This window comes from Lampetra fluviatilis, chromosome 73 (assembly GCF_964198595.1).
Source record: "Lampetra fluviatilis chromosome 73, kcLamFluv1.1, whole genome shotgun sequence".
Lineage (NCBI taxonomy): Eukaryota > Metazoa > Chordata > Hyperoartia > Petromyzontiformes > Petromyzontidae > Lampetra > Lampetra fluviatilis.
Genome location: NC_136347.1, coordinates 2,599,401 through 2,609,376, shown reverse-complemented (window position 1 = coordinate 2,609,376; position 9,976 = coordinate 2,599,401). Strand labels below are relative to the sequence as shown.

At 50.0% G+C, this 9,976-nt stretch overlaps 1 protein-coding gene across 1 annotated transcript; it reads left to right on the top strand.

Moving 5' to 3' along the window:
- Positions 1–858: 858 nt before the first annotated feature.
- LOC144953213 (uncharacterized) lies at positions 859–5,696 on the top strand. Its single transcript, XM_078883771.1, has 6 exons — positions 859–935; positions 1,583–1,636; positions 2,475–2,629; positions 3,181–3,382; positions 3,708–3,885; positions 4,126–5,696. The coding sequence occupies exons 2-5, from the start codon at positions 1,597–1,599 to the stop codon at positions 3,854–3,856; spliced, it is 546 nt and encodes a 181-aa protein (XP_078739897.1). The 5' UTR covers positions 859–935; positions 1,583–1,596; the 3' UTR covers positions 3,857–3,885; positions 4,126–5,696.
- Positions 5,697–9,976: the final 4,280 nt, after the last annotated feature.

Below are 9,976 nucleotides of genomic sequence, written 5' to 3'. Positions count from 1 at the left end.
TCGCTTTCACGCAGCACTAAGTCGGTAGCTATCCAAACGGTTAATTTATTTTCTTTCAATTTCGATAGATTATCTAATTAGTATTGGCCAGTCGTAGCTAGTTTTCAACTGAACTTAAACATTATCAAAATCAATTGAGTGTACTTGTTGTAACGTGTGTTCTTCTACTGCTGAGAGTATTTCATATTTCTCTGATGTTCTTTAAGTCTCGTGCTGATCACATTCGTCCTGTTTGTCCAACATAACATTTGCCACAAGTGCAGTTAATCCTGTACACACCTTATGTTGGTAGCTTCGGTAAATTATCTTTTGTACCAGATTTTATGTACCGTGCCAAATCCGACACGGATGTTTTGTTTTTCCAAACATCTGGCTAGTTTATCAGTTACTCCCGCAATGTACGGTATTTTGATCGTTTTAATGAAATAGTTTCAATGCTCGTGTTATGTGATTTGCTTTTGGCATTCAAATAAAATAACACGAGCATTGAAACTGCCAAAGTAATTAAAACGTATTCTTAGGTTTTTTCGGTAAGTCACGTGCTGTGACTGTTCCACCTGAAGACGAAAGCTTGTGTTGCCTCCGAAACGTCGTGATTTTTATTTTACTTAAATTAATTTTAATTTTTTACCTACGTGACTTTACCGAATAAACCTAAGAATATGAATCCTTGCAGTCACGAAAAAGCTTCAAATCTAGTATTAATTAAAACGTGTTTACTCCCCACACACGGATTGGTCAGTGCGAGGCTGCCCCCCCCCCCAATGCCCCTCCCCATCCCGCCACGCCCCCCACGCCGTGCCCGCTGCTCCGCGAAGGGGGATTCCACGCCCCCCGCAGTTTTAAAGTTCCCGGCGAGAGTCGCCCCCATGGCCGCGTGTACGGTGCGACCCCACACCCCAGCTCCTCCCCACCAGCACCACCACAGCTGAGAGGTGAGGTTGTCTGTCTACGCGTTGTCTCTGTGTGTGTTTCTCACTCTGTCTACGTGGTGTCTCTGTGTGTCTACCACTCTGTCTACGTGTTGTCTCTGTGTGTCTCTCACTCTGTCTACGCGTTGTCTCTGTGTGTCTCTCACTCTAGTCTACGCGTTGTCTCTGTATGTCTATCACTCTGTCTACGCGTTGTCTCTGTGTGTCTATCACTCTGTCTACGCGCTGTCTCTGTGTGTCTATCACTCTGTCTACGTTAACACGATCCACACTGCGATCACAACAACGATAACGAAACCTCCACGCCATTGCGTGACCACAGACTTCCTCTTTTCGCTCAGTGCGAGATGGATGACTCGCTGGGCTCAGCTCGCCTGTGGAATTTACCGTGACCGGGTCTCTCTCGTGCCACGTAAATCAGCCCCGCGGTTCACAAGTCGCCTCACGCTTTCCCCAAGCAATTCTGATCTCGATGTAAAGCTTCTTTCGTGACTGCAGGGATTCATCTTCTTCAGGTGAAAACCAGGTCTGTCGAGGCGACAGCGTCATTCTGATCTGCCACGCCGTCTGTTTGTTCCCCCGGAATGAATAACCGCTGGTGGTGAGTGGAGTGAGATATGTGATGAGCTACTCTCTTCTGTGTTCATCAGGAGACGGAGGCACCATGAAGTGGCTCCTGGTCGCAGCGTTCATCTCCCTCCTGCGTGAGTTCAGACCCCTTTCCCACCGGCATAGTCGAGCCGTGCCAGCCCAGAGCCCTAACGGTCCTGGTCGTTTTCCACTGGCAGTTTGCTGCACTGAGTCATAACCAACCCGCCCTGGCCTCATAAGACATCAGAATCTCACCCAGGGCCAAGCAGGGCCAGGTGCAGCATTTATAATTTTCAACCTCCATGCATCTCGACTCGTTCACGGCACGGCTCAGCATCTGCAGTAGAAAATCAGCCGAGCCCCCTCCTGAGCTGCGCCGTATCGGCTTGGCACAGTCCCAGCATGGCTCAGGTGTACAGTGGAAAAGAAGTGATGTGTAACCAGCTGAGAGCCCAATTGAGGTCGTCGTCACGATGATGTCATTGCGATGGGATCTCAGTGCCAGGGCCCCCGTGTAGCTGTGAGCGTCGGTGCCTCCCGTGGTCGCGCTGCACTGAGACGCGTCCCTCACGCCGCCCGTGTGACCGCGTGAATACTGACGGTGAGGGAGGCAGTCGTGACATTTGGTCCATGACCTATCCCACGCGCTCACTCACCAGCTGAGCGATCTTCCTCTGAAATAGCTGCTCTTCAGTGAGCTCCTTGTTTTGTTATTCACTGATACTGGGTCAGTGTAAAGGTGAATGTTACAGCACCGCTGTGTGTAACGCCTACATCTAAACCACCTCTGGCCCTGCTATTGCTGAGTAAACCTGCGCCGAGCACTTTAACAACAGTAACCAGTCTCTATCTAGACATCTGTATTGTCTATACAGGGATAGAGTTTAGCTGCTCTCTCTCTGTGGAGGCATCTCTCATGAGAGTGACCGGTCTCTCTCTCTCTCTGTGTAGCTGTGGCATCTGCTGTGGAGCTGCAGCTCTTCCTGCCGGAGAGTGTGGATGTGACGGAGGGAGAGAGCGTGACTCTTCCCTGCTCATTCTCCCCACCGTCGACCGTCTCGAGTGGCCTCTACATCACGTGGCTCACGATGCCCACACGCTACATAGTAAGTATGCACAGATGATATCATCAATGTGAGAACCTCTTTCCACGTCAACCCTGAATATTCAACTCATTAACTGATGTTTATGTCGACATGTATCAGATAGTAATAAAGTGATTTGGGGGATTTGTTTTGTTCCAGAATAATAAAATAGTCGCTTATTCAGACAGGAATGTTGTACCGAGTCTCACGACGCAATTTATGAGCAGGTTCCTGCCATTTGAGTTCATGAGGGTTTGGAATCCTGTTGAGAGGAAAAGGGAGAACCCAGAGAAAAACGCCATCACACAAGGGGATAATGGGCAAAGCTCTACACAGACTCAATCCATAGGTAGAACCACTCTTTAACGTTATCTGCAAATCAAATCCACGGCTGTACCCGAATATCCTGGCCACCTTGCAGCCCAAGCCTACAACCTCTGGCAACCCCAGTCAAAGTATGAAGCAAGCTCAACCCTGCTTGGCTATCAAGATCCAATTAGTTCAGGTGTATTGTGATTTAATCGTAGTAGGCTTGTGGTTCATGCTCCGATTTGTGTTTTGTGCCATTCCAGATCTATGACTCACTTATCGGGAATGTCTGGCTTGAAAGAGCTGAGTTTGTGGGAGACAAGGAAAAGTGCGACTGCTCCCTCAGGGTCCTCAACGTCTCCAGGACCCTCAGCCCTGTGTTTAAGTGCGATGTCCTTTGTACCAGCTGTGGGAAGGTTGACTTGCGGGTGGAACGAGAGGTGAAGCTGAACGTGACGGCTGCAGGTGAATGAGAGGGGAGCGTCGCGCTCACCACACGTTGGCGCTGTGACCCGCACCGTTGCTAGTGCAGCCGGTGGTGGGTGGGAGGTCAAGGGTCACAGATCACAGGGTGGAGGGTGCAGAGCTGGAGAGCGGTCGAGAGGAGTCTCGGTAGAGAATCTCTCTGCTGCACGTGAAACCGTGTTGAGTGAGTGGTCTCTCCCTGCTGCACGTGAAGCCGTGTTGAGTCGCTGAGTGAGGCGATGGTGCTGGGTGCGAGTGGGGGTCTCGTTGAGTCCCTCTCTGTCTCAGTCTTTGGTTTTTGACGCCGTCGTCCGTGGCTCTGCAGCTCCACGGTCACACGGGGAGACCTCGCCCACACCACGTGTCTACTCCTGGAGCGAGACGTTGGTAATGGTGGAGATGGTGGTGATAGTGGTGGCGGGCGTGATCCTGGCGTCTGTGGATGTCATCCTCTTCATCAAGAGACACTCTTGATCGTCTTGGAGCTCCCCCCACTCACTCAGGTGCCTCCACCCCCCCCCCCCTCTAGCCCAGTATCCCCCCAGCCCAGTATCCCCCCAGCCCAGTATCCCCCCAGCCCAGCTCCTCACGAATGAGCGTGAACACAGGAAGATGGGCTGGGTTCTCAGAGGTGCTGAGTCAGCACCACTGAGCACCTGGAGGGTCATTCCTCGTGAACTGTGTTCAGGTGTTGCTGGGTGCAGGCACCGTGCGGTTTGTAAACTCGTGTTTTTGTTCCTCAGTGGCGATGGGCAAGCAGACGTGCACGGTGGTGTGGAGAATAAGAATGGGCGTCCACTGATGGTGAGTGAAGACAAGGGGGACAACGGAGACAAAGACACTGACGCCGTTTGAAGAAATCTTCTGTGGGCTCCCCCGTGACCACCCTGGCCGGCACGTGGAGCCGCTCTTACCCACAGTGCCATGCGGGAGTGCAGTGCTGACTGCTTGTGGTTCATGAGCTGATTGTTTACAGATCGTGCTTTTGTCATCTCTCTCCCTGTGACTCTCCACACTCCTCTTTGGCCACTTCAAATCCCTCATCGCTAAATTCTGCAGGATCCAGAATCCTGCTGCTGCCTCATCTCACCACTTCTGTAAATGAAACCTCATCCCCATCCTCAGATTCCCCCTCTGACTCCAATCCGGTCCCCAATCGACTGAGACATCGCACTCTGCACCTACACGACCCTCCATAAACTCTCCGCTACCTCTCATCCATCTGTTCAGGGCGTCCCCAATATATGTCGGGGTTCGGGACCGAAAAGTGGCGACTTATAACGAAACAATGTATAGCAGGGATGTTCCCCTTGTAAGGATACTACTCCGTGTTAATGGAGGGGAGATAGGGACCGTAAGAGCATAAACTTTGCCTATGCGATGCAAAGCAATGCAGTTTCTCCCATACGAAACAATGAAATAAGGTAGGGAAAGGGACCGTACCTTAGTGAAATGTGTTGTTTCATACTTGGCAACCAAAATACGTACTTTACATGTCCAACTAGGAACTCTATGTGTACAAAACTTTACAACACGATGTACACACATTTATAACCAATTCTGAGTTAAAGAATCGCTAAACAGCATTTAAACTTATCAAGCACTTTATTGAAAACCAACCTCATTAGCATTTAGAAGCAGCCCTCTACACTTTCTTTTCTTAACAGAAAAACGAATGTGACATTTTAAAGCAAAGACTCGAGCAGAAAACAATTTGTGGAAAAAAAGCACTAAATCATGAACAGCATTAAAAAAAAAGATGTTACCTTCACCTACATTGTTTATGATCTTCGCCTGAGTAGTGAATGAGTTGTGTTGAAGGGTTGCACCGATTACAACGAGCACTCGTAGCTACATATGCCACGATGGCACTGAAGGTGTCAGCACATGCGTGAGTTGTACAGTACCTCTACACCCCCCCCCACTCAGAAGTGGGTTTAGCTGAGCCAAGTTGAAATCGATTTTTCAAAATCGATAATCGTCACCGGTGTTGGCCGCGAACGGGAATCGAAGTCGGGTCGCCGGACTCGGAGCGAAGCGCTAACCGCCACGTGATAACCGCTGTGCACCGACGCACAATGTGTTTGACTTGGCTCGGCTGAACTGAGTTAAAACGACGTAATGAGATGTTTATATACATGTGTTTGCGTGTGTGTGTACGCAGGGAAATGTTACGTTGCGTTCCTCAACAGACTCCAGAAGTTCCCTCCTTTCTCTCTGTCTCTCCCCTGTGTCTCTCCTCACCTGGGCTACACCACTGCTTCTAGATTTGAAGCTTTCGTGACTGCAAGGATTCATATTCTTAGGTTTTTTCGGTAAAGTCACGTAGGTAAAACATCAAAATAAATAAATTAATAATTTTGATGTTTTACCTACGTGACTTTACTGAAAAAACCTAAGAATATACACCACTGCTGTTTTCCTTCTCTCCTGAGCTCCATGCAGATTTCCTACAGCCCCTTCCTGCTCTACTGAATGTGTCAGCATTGTTTCTGTGTGTGAACCTGAGCCAATGTGCGAGTTGTGTGTACAAGTGTGAGCGAGAGGAAAGGGGTGGTAAGTCGTGCAGTCTGAATTGTGTGTGGTTTGAAGGGACCAGAATCAGTGCATGCATCGTAAACGCAATGCACAGGTCTGACTCAAAGGGTTCCTGCACTGGGAATGTTTGACACATTTTGTCACTAATTATTCTTGTACATGCCTTAAACTTGCCACAAATTAACATATATGTACATTGTATTTTTACTACTGGTAAACGATCTCACTCACCCATGCTGTGTTTATTTCTTTGCTTGTATTATTAGTCAGAACATGCGTCTTGTGCTGTTGTAATGTATGCAATGTCATGGTGATTGTTATGATTACTAGTTACTTCGAATTTGTTGTTTGCACAGGAAAACTATTTTAGCAAAGACGTTTCTATTCCTCGTTTTGCAATATTTTATCGAATGTTATTCCTCGCTCTAGATGCACTTTTTGCGATGTTTCTTGAATCTTAATGTTCAGTTTAGTTTATTTTTACGCGACCTGTTGCAAACGTTATGTTTTTAATTTGACAGTGTTTCTGTTTTGTTGATGAAACCCGATTCAAGAGCTTCTTAGCTCACAGGGTAATTCTAGAAAAAAACTGTTTAAAAAATATAATTAACTGTAAACTATTTACAGTTAGGAAGTGGTTCCTGACCTCTGGATCGCAGTCCATGGCAATCCACAAGGCCATGGGAATTGCTCTGCAGAACGATTGAAGGCTCCACGATGTCACTCACAAAGTCATCCTTTTGTTACTGCAAGTTCTTTCTGACGTATAGAGGGTTAGCAGTGAACGTGGGTCTAGAAAGGGTGGGAACCACTGGTCTAGAAGATCCATATTTTCAGTGACAGCCATTGGTTTAGACACCTCATGTATTAAATATTTAGTATTGGGAAATGTCTTTAAAGTCCATATTTTGTATTCATGGTTGTACATATTGTTTTATGAAATCTGTATATTGCAAACATTGTCTTTTTTTAAAGCATTGGTGTAGAAAATCAATGATTTATAATATTTGCAATGAGAAAAAATTGGTGTAAAAGACTTGTACCTTTATTCAGGGATATGCTGGTCGTTTAAGACCCATTAGGCAATCAAAATATTAAAAAAATATTGCATAAAACACCGAGTCTTGTCTGTCAATCATCTCATCTTGGTCCACACCGTCCTCAGGCCCACGAGGGCTCCCAGCCGGTCGCTACTCCCTGGCCAGGGAGAAACGTTCCAGGTGAGACCGGTGCAGGGTCCGGGCCCACCAGAGGCTCAGCCCCCTGCTACAACGTGTGGGGTGTGGGGCTATGCAAGATCCCATTGTGGGGCCCCCTCCTCTTGGTGCTTGTCGGTAGCTGCATGTGCATAGAAGTGCAGTACAACAATGGGATTTTGCGCCGTGCCGCCTTCTGCTGCTCGCCACGTTCAAGTTTCATGTATTAGGTGTAGCCCTGTGAGCCATTCGGCTCTTGAATCGGGTGCAACCGCAAAAAAAACATGAACAAAAAATATCTTAAAGTGAATATGTGACTGAGTGCAAACAGAAAATCCAAGAAAAGACAGCAAAATTGCAGAAAAAGCACCGTACACCAACACTGCAAAAATCCCAGTGGGATGCAAGTCAAACAACAACAACAACCACAAGACAACTTAGATTAAGGCCATCAGTCTAACTCTGTACTACAACAAACAAACATGGCCAAACCAATAAACGTTTCGAAAATCACCAAAATAAAGCCATAAATGCAATGAAACAGTGGGCATAGGAACTGTGACCGAATTTTCACAATAAACGATGTTAACAACATGTACTACCAAACTCTGCAGCCATAGCTGGCTGCATGAGTCACTCCCCGCAGCAGCCCGCAGGGCACCGTGGAGGTGGTAGTTGGTGGTGGTGGGTTGTGGTGGTGGTTGCTGGTGGTGGTCGCCCATCTGGACACCGTCCAGGCTCGAGCCCTGCTGAGCTCCCCAGCTCTGGCGCCGCGTTGCGGGGCAATGGCCGAGTTGCGAAGGCCGCAACGCACCCCGGCGCCACAAGGTGGCGCGCTTGTGGATGTTCCACGTTGCTATGGCGAGGTAGAGTCCATCCCGTAGGACGTCCACCGTGGATGTCAACGACAAAGTTGTACTCATTTTATCACGCGAGGTGATTGTCAACTACTGGCAAATCCCAGAGCGCGCAGGCGACCTCTCCCGTGTCGACGAATCGCTGCGTCTCCCTCCGAGTCTCCCCGTGTCTCTCCCCGTCTGTGTCTTTCCTTCCCTGCGTCTCTCCATCTCCCTGTTTGCTGTGCCTCTCGCTGTGCCTGTATCTCTCTTCCCCGTATCTAAGACAGCTGCAACACGCAAGGTGTTAATCGCCATTATTGATGACAATTAGAGACAGCTGCAAAAAGCAAGGAGTCAATCACCATTAGTGATGATGTGGTGCCACAGCGACGGGGCCGCTCGGCCGAGCCAGGGAGCCGCCCGGCTTCCACCGCCGCACTGCCCCCCATCACCCCCCCCACATAAACACGCACCCGCACCCACGTAGGGCCTCGTGGTCGGGTCACCTACCCTGAGTTTTCACCCGAGGGCCCCCTAGGGGGGTTACCCCACGGTTTCTCAGGGCCAGGGAATTGGACAGGACCCTTCCCAGGCCAAGTAACACTGCGGCGCCGTGGGCGGATTTGAGATCGCACGACCACGGCGAGCTCAGAGAGCCCCGCAGTTAGAAACGCATACAAACACAAACACGGGTCAGCAAGGCAGATAGCTGGGATCAGGACCCGGGACGACTGATTGGTCGAAAGTTCAAAGGCCGGCGGGATCGCAAAAGAGCGGGAAATCCTAGGCTCAGGATTGGTCGAGAGACCAAGGCGGTCGGGACGGGGGCGCCTAGCCTTTGATGTGAATAGTTTAAAAGAAAACGCAGGGGCAGTAGGGAACTCTCTTCTTCTGGAGTTTGGACACGGAGTCAGCGACGAAGGAGTCATCGGGCGAGCCGCTAGATTGTCTGCAGGACGATCTGAGCGCCGCAAGGTCACCAAGGACTACAGACGGTATCGTGTTGCGCGCCTTACAACACCTCAGAGCGGAGAGTAGGATCCGTAGGAGAGGGTTAGTTCGGGGTAAGGACGAGTAGGAAAGCGGTTTAGCAGAGAGCGCAGCATAGAATAGGGCTACACGGCACCAGAGTGTGGGTTAGAAGCGCCTTGCTGGCCCGCACACACACACGGGTGGCTCGGTTGGTTAGCAAGGGCTAATAAAATCTCGAGCGTAGTAACAAAACCGTGTTGTTGGGTGTTTTTGGAACGTGGTATTAGCGTGCACTGCATTCGCGAGTGTGTGGTCGTTGTATGCATAAAGGCCGTGGTCTCTGTACGATTGTGCGGGTACGGAGGTGTGTGCGTTAACGCCCGGGGAGAGCACTTTTGTGTGTTGGCGTGACTACGCAGCCGTGTGAGAGGAGAATCGTCCTTGTACGATATTTGTGTTGACGTGCACGCGCGAGTGGGGGAGGGGACGAGTCGTTGTGTCGGCGTGTGCCCCGCTTGCGTGTGCTCGTTACTTGCGTAAGCTCTCGGCGTGCGTAATCGGCGTACCCCAGGTGCGCGATCGTAACGTGAGCGGCCAGCGCGGCGCAGAGCGGCGCAAGAGTGGGTATCGCGTGTGGAGCTGTATGGGTGTGCGCGCACGTTCACGACGTGTGTAACACAGGTGCGCGATCCTAACGTGAGTGGTCAGTGTTGGGTGAGTGCCGTGCAGAGCTGTGTGTGGGTGTGCGCGTACGTGGTTAACCATGCCTGCTACGCGGACCCGCGGTGGAGGGGAATCCTCGGGTGACGGCTCCCACACCCTGGGTGAGGAGCCTAGCGGCGGTTCGCTTAGCAGCGGGGGGGCGATTGACGATGTTAGTCCGGCCGTTAGTATTATCGAGGGAGGGATCTCGGGGGCTAGCGACCCCCACAATGACAATAAGTTTCAAGTTTCATTTATTAGGTATAGCCCTGTGAACCATGCGGCTCTTGAGTCGGGTGCAAACGCAAGAAACAAAATATGAACAGAGAACATCTTAAAGCGATGAC

Coding starts and splice junctions, on each gene's coding strand:
- LOC144953213 (XM_078883771.1), top strand. CDS start 1,597: ATGAAGTGGCTCCTGGTCGCAGCGTTCATCTCCCTCCTGC. Junction 2,630..3,180: donor CGATGCCCACACGCTACATA/GTAAGTATGCAC, acceptor GTGCCATTCCAG/ATCTATGACTCACTTATCGG. Junction 3,383..3,707: donor GCTGAACGTGACGGCTGCAG/GTGAATGAGAGG, acceptor GTGGCTCTGCAG/CTCCACGGTCACACGGGGAG.